Source organism: Panicum virgatum, chromosome 9N, assembly GCF_016808335.1.
Source record: "Panicum virgatum strain AP13 chromosome 9N, P.virgatum_v5, whole genome shotgun sequence".
In the NCBI taxonomy this organism is placed as follows: Eukaryota; Viridiplantae; Streptophyta; class Magnoliopsida; order Poales; family Poaceae; genus Panicum; species Panicum virgatum.
Window position 1 is genome coordinate 14,018,430 of NC_053153.1, and position 15,444 is coordinate 14,033,873.

General features: G+C 47.4%; 2 protein-coding genes and 1 pseudogene across 3 annotated transcripts; 1 reads left to right on the forward strand and 2 right to left on the reverse strand.

The window, feature by feature from the left end:
• The first annotated feature begins 1,836 nt into the window (after positions 1-1,836).
• On the forward strand, positions 1,837-5,315 carry LOC120690592 (FCS-Like Zinc finger 8-like). Of its 2 annotated transcripts, XM_039973298.1 has the most exons (4): positions 1,837-2,387; positions 2,525-3,361; positions 3,439-3,499; positions 4,909-5,315. In XM_039973298.1, exons 2-4 carry the CDS (start codon positions 2,532-2,534, stop codon positions 4,912-4,914), a joined length of 897 nt encoding a protein of 298 aa, XP_039829232.1. In that variant the 5' UTR covers positions 1,837-2,387; positions 2,525-2,531; the 3' UTR covers positions 4,915-5,315. The 2 variants fall into 2 exon arrangements, with proteins under 2 accessions (XP_039829232.1, XP_039829231.1); XM_039973297.1 differs by lacking the exon at positions 3,439-3,499 and having other exon boundaries at positions 1,842-2,387.
• A 1,640-nt stretch (positions 5,316-6,955) lies between these two features.
• On the reverse strand, positions 6,956-8,042 carry LOC120687331 (uncharacterized N-acetyltransferase YoaA-like). Its single transcript, XM_039969304.1, has 2 exons — positions 7,476-8,042; positions 6,956-7,375 (listed from the first exon to the last, which is right to left on the reverse strand). Exons 1-2 carry the CDS (start codon positions 7,863-7,865, stop codon positions 7,160-7,162), a joined length of 606 nt encoding a protein of 201 aa, XP_039825238.1. The 5' UTR covers positions 7,866-8,042; the 3' UTR covers positions 6,956-7,159.
• Positions 8,043-8,058: 16 nt separating this feature from the next.
• Positions 8,059-9,571, reverse strand: LOC120687332 (annotated as a pseudogene).
• Positions 9,572-15,444: the final 5,873 nt, after the last annotated feature.

Consider the following 15,444-nt stretch of genomic DNA (forward strand, 5'->3'; position numbering starts at 1 on the left):
ATTTTCGTTTTTTTTAAGGAACAGCATGGAGGACCCTGCTGGATTTTTATAAATTTTGTTCCATACGTAGGCCCAAAGAGAAGACACTAATAAAAGGAAGCTAGTGGAAATTTAGTAAACATAAATAATAATTCATCTGTTTTCTACGAGGAGTACGTTTAATTTTCTCCATTGATGTGTATATCGTTAGGCTTTGTTTAATAAATCTTTTATGTCTTAATACATATTGGCTTTGTTTAATAAATCTTTTATGTCTTAATACATATTGGTTGAGGTGAAAATATATCTGTACTAGTTCTGGCCGATCCATGATATTCTATCCTTTTAAAATTGTGATAGTTCTATTCTAAATCAAACTTTTCTGACCTATAAATCCACCATAAATTATTTCTTACAGTGCCTCTATTATGCACTAGCCTATCAACCCATGCTGGCGACGGGCTAATTAGAAGTAATACAAAAATAAATAAGAAATATAGTTAATAAAATTATCTATCTTATATCCTTTTTCATCTATTAAATTTTCTAACACATACTCTAAAATACATATTTATTATTATGTAATTGCAATACATTTCATTTTACATCATATCTTCATGTATGTTTGATATATATTTAATTGAACGAATTGGTATTCTTGTCTCTTCCATCGTACAAGAATACACGGTGACACATATCATGTGTAGTATTTGTATATAAACAATGATATAAATAATATAATAATAATGATAGAAATAATAATCTAAAATTTTATATTGGTGTACTATAATATTTTGCTATAATTATATAATTTAGATTCAGATTTAGAGGTTACTTTAATTTTTAGTAGTAATATAATTAGATAATTTATATGCAAATTTAGGATATTATTTATATTATTTTAATAATAGCGTAGGTCGGTAATTTTATACAAAGATTATGAGTTATTTTAGATTTTTTTATAGTAGCTGAGGTTAGTAATTTAGACACATGTTTAGAGGGTTATTTTAGTCTATTTTCATAATAGCAAAGATGGGTAATTTTATTAGAAAAGATAACAGATCCAATGACTATTATGATTAAAGTTGTCGGATTGATGGTCAGATGTTTAGAGGGTTATTTTAGTCTATTTTTAGAGTGTCCACCTAAGATCCTAGGTGACTTTCGTGAGGCTTCAAAAGAAGTCTCCAATTAGTAAAGTATTCATATAGGATTCTATGTGGCTTCACGTGAAACATTTGATTGTAAGTAGATCTCTTTCTGTTTGTAGATCTGCTTCAATGTACAGTTTCATAGCACAGTTACCAAAACTGACAATTAGATAATTGTGCCGGCTGAGTTTCATGGATGAAACTCATCTCCCATTCTATGAAACTTTCTCCTTCTCTATTCTCTGTGAGAAAAAAATAATGATGTGACATGAAATTTAATGCTACGAAGCTCTTCATGAAACCCATTAAGAATGACATAAATTTAGTTGAAACATACATTTTAAAAAAAGTAGTATGGATCTGAGGGGATTCAGCCTAATATTCGTCCCAAAGGAGAATAAACCCCCTCCTTTGCGTCACACCGTCACCGTTTGCCCACAACCCGTGTTTCCGCTTACTTTATCGTGCAAAAGATACATTGTAGCGCAATCATGATCGCAAGTACGACCGCAATTAACCAGCGGTGGTTAAGCCATTGCACTTGCATCATCACCAAACATCACATTCACATCGGACAAATAAATCGCAGCGAATTCATCAACCAGAAAAATTACAGCGGAAAAGAAATCCTGACGATCTGTTCCTACTAGTCTCTAAAATTGGTGGTGATGCGCGCGTGTGCAGGTTTTAAATAGAGTTAAATACGACTCCCACTGCCATTCTCCCCTTCCCCCCTCCCCCCGGCCGGGAAAGGAGAAGTGCGAGAGGAGGAAGAAGAAGCCTCTCCGTGCTGTCGAACGTTTTCTCTCCATTGCCCCCGGGGAAAATGGAAGATTAGCCGAGAAAAAAAAATCCAGGCTCCGGGCCTTGTATAAATACAAGAACCCCACCCCACCGCCCAAGAACCGCAGAATCGAGCAGACGCCTTTCCGGGGTTTTCCCTCCCGGGCTTGGTTTGCCCCCCCCCCCCCCCCCCCCCCCCCGATCCGGGCGGCGGTTTCCGGCGACAGTTTCTAGTCCGTCTCTCGGAGTGGTTTCGTTGATAGATATCCGTGTGTGCTCTTCCTTCTTCGTTTTCGTTCCCATTCGTCTCGTCGATCGGAGGCTTGCGTTCCTGCGTCGCTGGGAGGCAGAGCGGGTGGAAGCTTTGAGTTCTGAACTTCTGATCGAATCCGAGGCCGGAGCAATGCGGAGGTGGTAGGAGCGGCCGGCCATCGCTGCCGGGTTTGATCCATCCAAGGAGGAGGCTGCTTTCTGGTGAGCTTTTTTCGTCCTCTGCGCCGTCTCTGTTCATTCTTTAAAGCGACTACGCAACAAAAGCGGTCGCAGAAGTTGCCATCTTTTCTCCTTTCATCATTGCTGATGGCACCGCCTGCCTGCTCACACTCGCGCAGGGACGCCATGCTGCCCAACAGATCGAGGAGAGCGGTTGGTGGCGGTGCCAAGCAAGGAGGAGGAGCAGGCGGCCTCGTGGCTGAGCCCCCCGCGGCCACGGCCGCCCAATCGCCGAGGCATCCGTCTTCTTCCGTCCCCGTGTTCCCGTCCCCGAGGCCGTTCATGGCGATGGCGCTGCCCCAGGCGGGGCTCCTGGACGGCTCCACTGAGGGCCCCTCGTCGGCCATGAGCCCCACCTCCATTCTCGAGACCAAGCAGTTCTGCTGCTCCGCGCTGCCCCCGTTCCTGTCGGAGCGGAGCCTCAGGCGGGCGCACCACGTGGACGCGGCTGTCGCACCGGAGCCTGCCGGCGTCGGCCTCGCTGACGTGCTCCGGGACCACGGGGGCGCCAAGCTCGGCGGCGGCAAGGTGGTGTTCGGGTCCCAGCTCAGGATCCAGGTCCCCTCCGGCAGGGCCGTCGAGCTCGTGTCCTCCCCGATTGAGTTCGGCGTCAAGAACCGGGACGCGCAGCTGGCCGTGCTGTCGCCCGCCAGGAGGTTCCTGCCGGAGGTGGTCAGCTCGCCGTCCGCCAGGGTTTTCGCCGGGGCCGTGGCGCCCGGGGAAGTGGCCATGTCGGAGGACTACACCTGCGTCATCTCGCGGGGCCCCAACCCAAGGACCAGGCACATCTTCGACGACTGCATAGTTGAGAGCTGCGGGGATGTGCTCGTCGGGAAGATGGACAAAGGCGCCGGCGCTGCTGATGACGGCGGCGCGGCTGTGGCGAGTGGCTTCTTGAGCTCTTGCCACGCATGCAACAAGCAACTTGGGCACGGCAGTGACATCTTCATCTATCGGTGAGAATTATCTCCTGGTTTCCTTCTGTTTCTGCAGTTATGATTTCTGAATGAAAATCCATTTGGGTTCTTGACAGTTCAGAACATTACTGCCAGTTTTCAGCTACTGACACTAGAAGTCTTGAAGAACTAGTCGCGGTATTTCAGTGATTCATTTGGGTTTCTCTGCTTCCTGCTCACAAGTCACAATGTTACAAGCATAAATGGCCTGTTAATATATTAGGAAGGTGAAATCGCTGTCAGACTACTGAAAATTACACAATGATATTCTAATCTTAGGACACCAACTTTGGGAACAAGATCCGCTAGATCTGAACCACACATCAGCAAAAACAAAATAACACATTCAGAGAAACCTCCACGCAATTCATGTGTTACGTGTTTAAGGTTTAAAGGGTGCAGCGGTAAAATGAACTTAGTATTTGAAACTAAAATTGAAAATGCATAATGTTCTCCTAGTGCATGTTCTTCCTATTAGCTATGCAGTAATGTAAAATGACACCTATTTTGTAATTGCTGCCTAGATAGTTAGATGTAGTGAATACTCCTGTATGTCTGACACGAATTGATTTAAGGCAAAAAATATTGCATTCTTAATGTACTATTTATTTGACATGGAGATGGCTTCCATCATTGCCTGGGGACCTTGATGAGTAGTTCTAATGTTAGAGACGTTTATGACTTTCTGATTGGAGTGTGAGTTATACAATACATCTTCAGTGGATCTTATCAAGATTATATTGGCTTTTACCCGACCAATCTTCGCTGATAGTTTGATACCCTTTTAATTCAATATACTAGGCACTGGTCACCGGAAACCAGTTGCTTGCCCATTTGTGATTATGATGTTTCGATTCCCTGTTGCTTTCCATGGGAGACTTGCTCTTTGTTTAAGCCACATATTAAAAATACAGTGCTATTGTGCATCAAGCCCTGTGTTTACTTGGAGTAGCTGCTTAACATTTATAATTCTCGACTGTTATGTTTCGCTTTCACATAGAAAACTACGCAAAGGAGTTCATTATCCTAGTGCAGGGGGGTATACTAACAAATTCCAAGGGAATAAATTATTTGGCACCCATTGATGTTGCTAAATGAGGTCCACGTCCCAAGCCGTGCTTGTCTTGGTGCTCCTACTCCAAACTTCTCCTGACCATGAGCAGGACCAGCTATCATCACCAAAAACAAAAGTTTTGACATCGTAGTTGTGAGTTTGACAGCCTCTTGTTACCAAAAGATATACATAGTTTGCTTGGATAAGACGGCGAAAGGGATTCGCGCAATGTCTAGTTCTCATTTTTCCTTGCTTGCTGCACATGATCCATTTGAGTGCTAAACACTAGCTTTGATATGTGCTCCAAAAAAACATTTTTGCTTCACATCTTCTGATGCTATAATTCCTCGAGCACAGTAGTTTTATTTGTCCCTGTTCTGTTCTCAAAGACATAGCATGAACAGGGCAATTGACTCACTTTTATAATTCAGAAGTTAGGTCATCACTGTTGTGTTATGATATAATTGGCCCTTTTTCTCTCTTTTTTCACCAGAGGTGACAAAGCATTCTGCAGCAGTGAGTGCCGGTACCAGGAGATGCTTTTCGATGAAGCAGTGGACAATTTGCGCTAGATGATGATCGAAAAGAGGATGTTAGTGGAGGAGAAGGCATGATGATCCTGAATAACCGAGACATTTTTTTTTGCTTCTTTTTTCTTCCTTTTTGTTGTGTCACCTTTGCGAGATTGCATGCTGTTTTTGGTCATGGAGGAGGGAATGATTTAGTCTTTTGCGGATTAAAGACCTTTGTCGCCCACTTTTGATCTGGACTTCTTGTTCATGCGACTTTCCTGGTTAGTTGCAAGTTCTGATGCTCCTGTTCTACTTCTATGTTTATTCATGTGACTCCCAGAGTGAATTCCAAAGCAAATTGAAGAAAAGATAGCCCCTCTGCTCTGTTTCTCTTGTGTCAATCATCATATTGTGTGCATGATCACCCATCAGTATCAGATTTGTACAATATATCAATTTGCCAAAAGGAAAGATGTTGGAGAAAACAACACAACTTTTTCAGTGATTCAGAGGACAAAACAAGGGCTAAGCATCTTGAGAAAAGTTTACCTCACAGTCCCAGGTTGGGTGGAGCTTGGTGTAGCAGCTGGACTAGCTCATGGGGGCCAGCCAGCCAGCAACCCTGCCAATCACCTGTAATAAACTGTAGGAGCCCCCACAAGTATACTAACAGCTCAACAACCCCTAATCATCATAGTGTTTCCTGTAATTGGAGCCCTGGGAGTGTGCTGGACCGATGCTGATTGCGATTTGTCCTGGCATTGTTTATGAGCTCATTCATCTGCTGCATGCTTTGTTCTGTGGACTGTTTGATTCTTCTCCCCTTTCCCCTGCCTTTGGTTGCTGCTGCTCTTCTGCATCATTGCGTTGGCACTTGGCACAGCATATGAAATTATTGTGAATCAAGCGCTTGTGCTTTAGCAGTTGTTAATCATGGCAGAGGACACTGCAACTTTTGACCATGGAACTTTTCTTGGAGACATTCGCATGGAGGTTTGTGGCCATATTTTTGCCTAACTGATATGGCCGGGCGATTCAGTGAAAAAGATGCAGTTTTGACTTCATCTGATTTCGCTTGCTAGTGTTCTCTCTCTCTCTCTCTCTCTCTCTCTCTCTCTCTCTCTCTCTCTCTCTCTCTCTCTCTCTCTCTCTCTAAAAAAGAAAAGAAAAGAAAAGAAAAATGCATTTACATTATTGTTCCATTTAGATATTTTAATGCTGTTTATTGAAGCAAATTATCAACTCTGCACAGCTAATGTGTGCTGCACTTATAATAAGATTCGTGGAATCGATGGAATAATTTTTAGGGAATTGTTTTGCAACATCAGTTTGTACCCCCAGAAGAAAAAGGTATTATAATTGATCTAATTATTCATTATCTTAGGTCATTTAGTATGAAGTGTAGGACTCAGAAGTCAGAATATTCGTACTCCCTCCGTTTCAAAATGCAGGTCGTTTTGGCTTTTCTAGATTCATAGTGTTTGCTATGCATCTAAATATAACATATGTCTAGGTACATAGCAAAATATATGAATCTAGAAAAGCCAAAACGACCTGCATTTTGAAACGGAGGGAGTACTTGATTACGTGGAACATTATTTAAAAGATTCTGACATGGTCATATAGTCCGATACCCAACCAGTATCATTCATGGACGGCAGTTTATTCAGGCCAGATAATCAACTCTGAGTCGCTGACAGCTAATGTTTGCTGCCCCTATAATAAGATTCGCAGATGAATGGAAGCAAGTTTTGGGTATTGTTTAATGGCATTAGTCTTAACACCTGAAAATATATTTTAATGGGTCAAATAATTCGTGGTTTTCTTGGGCGTTCAAATATGGAGCGTAGTACTCAAAAGTCAGGAATCAGGGTATTCGAACTTGATGATGTCCAGCACTGTTTAACAAAATTTCATTTTTTTAGTATTTTCTAAGAAATGTTGACAAGGTCGTCAAGTCAAATACCCTATCTACATCATTCCCCGGAGCGACTTGACTTCTTTTCCCTTTTCTGTTGAGACTGCGTGTACAGTGCTCTTTTTTTATTTAGAAAATGCAAATTGGGACTTGATGGAAGAAAACAGATATTTCTAATTGCGTTACAATGTTGGATTCAAGATGCGTGCACTGTTTCCCTCCTTTTTCACAAGTCACAACATCAGTACACTACCATTCTGGCTCTCTTGTAACAGGGAATTCTTCTGAACTCGAGCCACTGCGACCATTGCGAGTCACGGCCTCACAGGCGGTCGGTCGGACGACAGGAAGCTGTAGATCACGGCGTCCCTGGCCTGGCCGCCGCCGCGTCCGGCGATGTACCTGCGGAGCACCCCCTCCCTCTGGAAGCCGGCCTTCTCCAGCACCCGCGGCGACCGCACGTTCTCCACGTCCGTCACCGCCTCCAGCCGCTCCAGCCCCGGCAGGTCGTCGAACACCCTCCCCACCACCTGCGCACGCGTGGAGACACGACGGTCAGTCGGTCACGAACGCCATGGCCCAAGAACGATCAAGCTGCGAAGCGAACCAGCCGATCGATCAGAGAGCTACCATCCTGATGGCGGCGGCGGCGATGCCCCGGCCCCAGTGGTCCCGCGCCAGGGCGTAGCCGAGGTTGGCCCTGCGGCCGCCCTCGTCGGCGTACGGCCACACGGAGACCTGCCCCACGGGGCGGCCGCCGACGCAGACGACGCGGAACCACGGGTGGCCCAGCACGGTGTCCCGGATCTGCGCCACCGCCTGCTCCCGGGTGGCGCAGAGCGGCCGCTTCAGGAACCGCATCACGCGGTCGTCCGACGCCCACGCCATGAAGGCGTCCGCGTCCGCCAGGCCCAGCGGCCGCAGCGACACGACCGGCGCCGCGGCCGCGGGGGCGTCTCCGTCGTCCCGTCGCTGCCGGTCCTGCGCGTCGCCGTCGCCGTCGCCGGCCGGCGGTTCCATTGCTGCCCTGATGAGCTAGCTTTGCCTTGGAGGCGTGCGCATCGGTGCAACCGCACGGCTTGGATGTACCACGGTTTGCATCAAGCGTGTCGTCGCGGTCGATCGGTCGTATGGATAAGAACATGATGCTACGGCTAATTAACAATGTTGCACGCACTACAGGTGATCTTATCTTCTCTCCATCCTACCTTCAAAATTTCTTATTTTTTATATGCACTCACAGATCATACGTGGCATGGCATACATACAAGAGTACTCTCAATACAACGTTACAGAATCAGAATGCGCTACGACTGTGCGTTGCTGAGGAAAGCCCAGGGAGAGAGCATCGCAGCCCATTTACGGCCCACTGGGCTCGACGGGCTTCATCTGCTGGCGACGGTCCGTATCGAGGAGGCTGAACATGACCATGTCCCTGGGCCTGCCCTTGAGCACGATGTACTTCCGCAGCGCGTGGAACCTATATATCTTTCAGAATTTTGTTTTTCTAATCATCTTCCAGTGTATGAGATTCGTGCAAATCAACTGCAACCATTGGATCCCACCTAAACTATAATCCCCACCTCCTACATTCTCCCTCTTCCCTCCCACTGCCCGCCGCCACCTATCGCCGGGGGCTGCCCCGCGGCCGTGCGCCGCCGCGCCCCCGGCCCGGCCTCCTCCTCCTTCCCCTACCCCGTGCACCGCCGCCACCTCTGCTCCCGGTGGCTCCGCTCGCCGCCACCTGCTCTCGGTGCTCCGTGTCGCCCGCGGCCCTCCCCTGCACCGCCGCCGCGGCCATGCTCCGCGCCGCCCACGGCCCTCCCGTACCCCGCCGCCGCGGCCCCGGCCGCCACCGCCCTGCTCCCGGCGCTCCGCGCTGCCCGCGGCCCTCCCCTGCACCGCCGCCACCGTTGCGCCCTCCCGGCCGCCCGCCGGCCGCCTCTCCGCCGCGCCTGGCTGCCGCGGGGAGCGCTGCCGCCGGCGTCGGAGTTCGGAGAGAAGCCCCGCTCCCCTAAAAAAAATGTTGACATAGGTTTAATAAATATTGAATCTATTATATCCAAATGTTGAAATAGTTTATAAGAGATGTTGAATCCATTATGTCAAAATGTTGAAATATTTTTAGATAATGTTGAATCTAATTTGGGCCTCATGGGCTTTAAAGATGAATGGCTTATCTATCTTCCACAAGATAGATAGGGACCCCCTTCGCAGCGTCCCCTCCCTGACGAAGCCAGCCTTCTCCAGCACGCGCCGCGATGCCGGGTTCTCCACGTCGGCCACGGCCTCCAGGCGCAGCAGCCACGGCCACGCCGCGAACACGGCCTCCACCGCCGCCCGCACCGCGCGCGTCACCACGCCGCGGCCCCAGTGCGCGCGCTCCACGCAGTACCCGGCCCCACGGACGCCCTGAGTGCGCGCCCGTCCTCCCCGGCGTCGCGGCGCTGGAAGCGGGCCACGCGCGGGTCCGACGCCCACGACATGAACGCCTCGGCGTTCACGTCCGACAGCGTGAACTCGCAGAGGGTGACCTCCTCGTCACCAGGCTCCGCCGCCGGGGATCCTCCCTGCTCGAGCTCCATGCCGGCCCTCAACACCTCGAGCTCGAGCAGGCAGCCACTCTACCGACAGGTATATGTAGCCGGACCTGGACGAGCCGGCGGGCTTGACCAGAGACTAGAGGAGTTGTCCATGGTGTTGACTTGAGAGAGGATTCTGATTTCTGTTGACAGCCAATTCTGGCAGTTCAGAGGCCGACCGGTCTGACCGGTCGGGCTGACCGGTCAGACCGATCTGTCCAGTTGTAATCCGAGTAGGATTTATTTTATTTTGGAAATTCTTGTATAAACCGACTTGGAGAGGGGTACGACTTCCCCGGCCTATAAATATAAAGGCTAAGGCCGATTGATGTATTCCCAATCGAATCAATCAAAATATCGCATTACTTTTTATCTCTCAAACCCTAGTCTTTTCCAACCCTAGATTGCTTTCTTCTTTCGTCTTGACGATGTTTGAAGACGTTCTGAGTGGCCTGCCGACCTCAGAGCAACCCTAGCTCGCGTTTCTAGGTCTTCGCGGTTCTCTGCTCCACACCGGTTAGACCGGTCCGCCAGGGTATCGCTGGTTCAGATCGTTTTGACGATCTCCTGCGCGTTCTAGCGCATTCGAGTGTGTTGGCGTGATTCTGTGTCAACACACTTTTTGGCGACTCCGCTGGGGAAAGATTAATCTGGTTTTAAAACCGATCTAATCTACTCCTTGAAGAAGATGGGCTCTTCAGAGATCGACAAAAAAAACATCATCACAGCTACAATGGAGGAGCTCACCGAAGAGGAGCGCAAGGCCTACCTTCTTGTGGAGGAGCACGTCAAGGCACAATTCTTGAAGGGCTTCAAGAAGGATCGTGGTGGCCTCGTCAAGAGGGTGGAGGAGTTTATACTGCCATCTCTCAAGCTTAGCCAGGATAAGATTTAGGAGATCCCCAATGTAAGCCTCTCTCCCTCTGATATGTTTGATAGAATGTCATCCATGATGGATCAAAAGATTATTGCTGCACAAGCTGCTACGGGTGACGTTTTAATTAAATGGAGTAGTGATGTTGACGCGCTTAAAGGTAAACAACCCATGTCAGATCCTAACTCATCAGATCCGAGTTCGGCTACCCTTGAGTTCACACCTGAACCACTCTATGGTATGCCGCTGAACTCGTTCCCAGGGCAAACCCCACCACCGTCGACCGTGCACACTGCACCTGCCGGACCGGTCCCACAGACCGGTCAGACCGGTATGATCGGTCAGACCGGTTATCAGACCGGTTACTCAGTACCGTCGCCGACGCCTCTCGAGACAATTCCAGGTTCGGCTGCCCCTAGCCGAACTAATGAGTTGTCACTGTATACACCATCTCGCACTACTACTGTAGCGGGAGGGCCACGAGGATCTGGACCTAACCAAGGACCGATGCCGACTTCTTCACACACGATGGCGCATGGAAATTCTAATGCACACCGTTTTTTTGAGTTTTATACCAGCCAGCACTATCAGGCCGATCTCCTTAAGTTCAAAGAAGATCTGGCAAATGCGATTAAAAGTAAGCTTGGGGTGGATATGGGTACTACGCGTTTGTATCAAAAACCTTATCCCGCCGAGTTTGATTTTACCCCTTTTCCTGCTGGTTGGCGTATTCCTGAGTTTACTAAATTTAATGGTGATAATTCTCGTACGACTTGGGAACACGTTAGTCAATATGTCTTGCAGTTGGGAGAAGCCGGTTTCAATGATGCTTTGCGTGTGCATTTATTTTCTTTATCTTTGATTGGAACGACTTTCTCTTGGTTTTCCTCGCTTGCTCCTAATTTTATTCGCAATTGGGCTCAGTTGGAGCATAAGTTTCATGATCACTTCTTTAGCGGGGAGACCGAAGCGAAATTGTTGGACTTAACATCGATTAAGTAAGGACGGGATGAATCTTCTTCAGATTATTTCAAAAAATTTAAAGAAATTAAAAATCGGTGTTTTAGTTTGATGATTTCTGGAAAAGATTTGGCGGATTTGGCATTTAATGGTTTACGTTCTTATTTGAAAGAGAAACTCGAGGGTTTTGAATATCATACCGTGAATTTCTTGCAAGTCAAAGTCATGGGTTTAGAGTTTAAACTTAAAAATGCCAAAGATACCTTCAAGGCTCATCGGTCCAACACGCATATTCTTGATCATGATTCAGATAGTTCGGACGATGATAGCAAGGAGGTATACGCTGCTGAATTTGTTTGGCCATCAAAGGCCAAACCCGGTTCAGTTCCGTCTCTCAAGCCGATTCAAAAGAATCGGCAAGAGGAGCTGAAATTTACTTTTGATGTTTCTAAATGTGATTGGATTTTTGATGAATAACTTAAAAACGGTAACATCCGATTGTCACATGCTATTCCATCTCCCGATGAGCTCAAACGACATGCATATTGTAAGTGGCATAACTCTACATCTCATGCTACTAATGATTGTAATGTTTTCCGTCGACAGGTACAATCGGCCATTAATGAAGGACGATTGGTACTTTTTGAGATACAAATTGACAAAGCTCATTTCCCTGTTCATATGCTGGAATTGAACAATCCAAAGGTGCTCATTCGGCCGGAAAAATCCGAAAGAGCTAAGGGGAAGAATGTTGTCATCGGTGATCCAAGACCGTTGTATACAAGTGACAAAATCCTTGCTCGGGAAGTCATCAAGGAGAAGACTGATGATGGCAAGGATACTCTGAAGATCATAGTCAGAAATCCCATACTCGGGGGGGGGGGGGCAAGGAAGCTCTCCACCAGAAAATCGGTCTGCTGATCAAGCACGACCGGTCAGACTGGTGTCTCCGACCGGTCCGACCGGTTAGACTAGTTCCTCCAGCCGGTCAGACCGCTCTAGTGACCGTCCTCGGGCTTTCAAGCCAAAGCGTCCGGAAGTGGGTACTTGGAAGACCAACGAGGTGAAGGTGCAGGGAAGAACAGCTAATCAGAAGCCCACCTTCAACCAGTTGTTGAACAAGTACACAAAGGCCGTTCAAAACGATCGACCGCTAAAAAAGAGACCGCGATCACCACCGCGTCAAGACCGTCCAGTGTCCTCAAAGAGGGAATCCAGCGGGCGCAGGGGTGATGTTGTCACATTGTATCCTCCCCAGATGTGTGCTACCATGCCATGGGTGCCTCCAGCTTCAAATGCGACAAATGCGACATGGGAGCATGGAGGGATATGAATGCAGAGCTTTCTGATGCCTTATCCTCCACATTATCAAAGAGAAAGCTCCAGAGTACCCGTGCATGACCGATTGGGGCCACGCCAATCTGGTCCAGTGCTGCAGGATGCATCGGTCAGACCGATCGCCATGGACCGGTCAGACCGGTCTCACCAGAGGCCGGGCCAGGCTCCTGTTCCAAGGTTTGAGTATCGCGTCAAGGGGCAGAAGCCTGTTGCTGATCCAGAGAAGTCTAAAGCCGATGTTATTCAAATCGGTGAAATCCAAGTGCCCATAAAAGACACGGGCAAAAAGCCGATGGATATTGAAGAATCCGCTGATGTTCCTTCACAAAAGCCGGTAATAGCTAATGATCATGAGGCCGGTAGCAGCAAGAGCGCAGCGGACAAGTACCATCAGCCTAGGTGGTGCCCTTCAGGTTTAACTCATACACAGAAGAGGAAATTGCAGCGCCTTCGTAACAAAGAAAAGAAGGAGCAGGAGAAAGAGAAGATGAGGGATGAGGACTTCAACAGATACAAGATACATGCTCATGTTCCCTCAGAGTAAGGTTTGGAAGGTCAAGATAGCTGATCAGCCAGCCAGACCGGTCGGACCGCCGCAGCCGACCGGTCAGACAGACCGGTCAGACCGCTCTGACCAACCGGTCAGACCGGTAGAGCCTACTACAGAGCCAGCAGCCGAATCGGCACCGCCCGTTTCGGTTACTTCTATAGACGAAGCCCCAGCAGTTCCTCTGACAGCAGAAGACGAGGAATTGGTGGATTATGAAGTGTCTCCGGAGCGCACCAACTTGGAGATTAATGTGGTGCACTTGTTTTTGGATTACTTCGTGGTTCTGAAAGAGGATTTGGCTCATCTTCTGTTTGGGCCCCGTGAAACTGTGTTCCAAAAGCCAAGCGAGAAGGACAACCATCTGAAGACTCTTTACCTGAGGGGACACATCAACGGGAAGCTGGTGACTCGCATGCTAGTGGATGGTGGGGCCATTGTAAATCTTATGCCCTACTCGCTGTACAAGAAGCTCGGTGACCAAGACGAGGACTTGATCAAGACAAACATGACGGTCAGTGGTGTTGGAGGGAGCGAGCCCCTTAGCGCCAAGGGAGTTGCTTCCATGAAGCTCACCATTGGGAGCAAGACGCTTGCTACGGCTTTCTTCGTCTCGGAGGTGCAAGGTAACTACAATTTGATTCTTGGGAGGGATTGGATTCATGCAAATCAGTGTGTTCCTTCTACCTTGCATCAGTTTCTTGTTCAGTAGAATGGCGATGAGGTTGAGATTGTCCATGGGGACACTTCATCCTTTGTTGCTTTAGCCGATTCGGATTCTATTAGTGCACACGACAACGTCAAGTGTTTATCGGGCGTGGATCTGTCCAATTATGATTTGATTAGTTGCACTAAGGATGGTTTTGTTTCTGCTGTACTAAAGCCGATGGATAATCGGTTAAATCATTTAATGTAAATCAGATGAGTACAACAGAAGCTCCAGAAGCGACCGGTCAGACCGCTTGTGCCGACTGGTCAGACCGGTCCAGTCCCGTTTGATGCACAGATCCGACCGGTCAGACCGGACGCCCCGACCGGTCAGACTGGTCCAACACAGAGTGGTTACAGCAGAGGCTAGATCAGTATCGGGCGCGTACGAACGATATGTGTGAAGCCATTGAAGATTCTGAAGATCTAGACAAGCTGGGCCAAGGGTTTGCATCGGCCGATCCTTTAGAAAAGATAGACATTGGTGATGGAACTCCTAGGCCGACCTTTGTAAACAAAAATTTATCGGCTGAATATAAAGCCGATTTGGTTAATTTATTGAAGGAATATGTTGATTGGTTTGTTTGGGAGTATCATGAAATGCCCGGTTTAAGTCGTGATCTTGTTGAGCATCGTTTACCGATTAAAGCCAGTTTTAGACCTTATAAACAACTGGTTAGGTGTTTCAATCACATTATTTATGACCGAATTAAAACTGAAATTAATCATTTACTTGATGCTGGATTTATTCGGTCTTGTCGTTATGCTGATTAGATCTCTAATATTGTGCCCGTTGAAAAAAAGGATTCGGAAAAAATTAGAATGTGCATTGATTTTAGATATCTTAATAAAACTACTCCCAAGGATGAATATACTATGCCTATAGCGGATATGTTGATCAATGAGGCTTCCGGACATTGTGTCATTAGTTTTCTTGATGGTAACGCGGGTTACAATCAAATATTCATGACCGAATAAGATATATCTAAAACTGCCTTTAGATGTAAATGATTTGTTGGCTTGTTTGAGTGGGTTGTTATGACTTTTGGTTTGAAAAATGCGGGTGCTACTTATCAAAGAGCTATGGATTTAATCTTCCATGATTTGCTTGGTGTCATCTTGGAGGTGTACAATGATGATATTGTCATTAAATCGGCCGGTTTGGATCATCATTTAGCCGATTTGAGACTTGCTCTTGAGAGGATGCGCCGGTATGGTTTGAAGATGAATCCACTCAAATGTGCTTTTGATGTATCGGCTGGAAAGTTTCTTGGCTTCATTATTCATGAAAAGGGAATAGAGGTTGATCTTAAAAGAATTGAAGCCATGAGGAAGGTTGAAGCCTCTACATGCAAGAAGGATTTACAGAAATTCTTGGTCAAGGTAAATTTCTTGAGAAGGTTTATATCTAACTTGTCTGGGAAGATTGATGCTTTTACTCCTATTCTTCGGTTAAAAGATGAAATCGAATTTACTTGGGGGGCAAAATAGCAAGAAGCGTTTGAGAAGATCAAGGTTTATTTGTCTTCGCCACCCGTACTCAAAGCACCTAGGAGAGGAGTACCTTTCAGAGTTTATGTGGCTGCTGAA

Bases quoted from the DNA above. Each gene is read 5' to 3' on its own strand.
- LOC120690592 (XM_039973297.1), top strand. From the start codon at position 2,532: ATGCTGCCCAACAGATCGAGGAGAGCGGTTGGTGGCGGTGCCAAGCAA. The intron at 3,362-4,908 runs GTGAGAATTATC...TTTTTTCACCAG, and splicing joins AGTGACATCTTCATCTATCG to AGGTGACAAAGCATTCTGCA.
- LOC120687331 (XM_039969304.1), bottom strand. From the start codon at position 7,865: ATGGAACCGCCGGCCGGCGACGGCGACGGCGACGCGCAGGACCGGCAG. The intron at 7,376-7,475 runs GTAGCTCTCTGA...ACGCGTGCGCAG, and splicing joins CCGCCGCCGCCATCAGGATG to GTGGTGGGGAGGGTGTTCGA.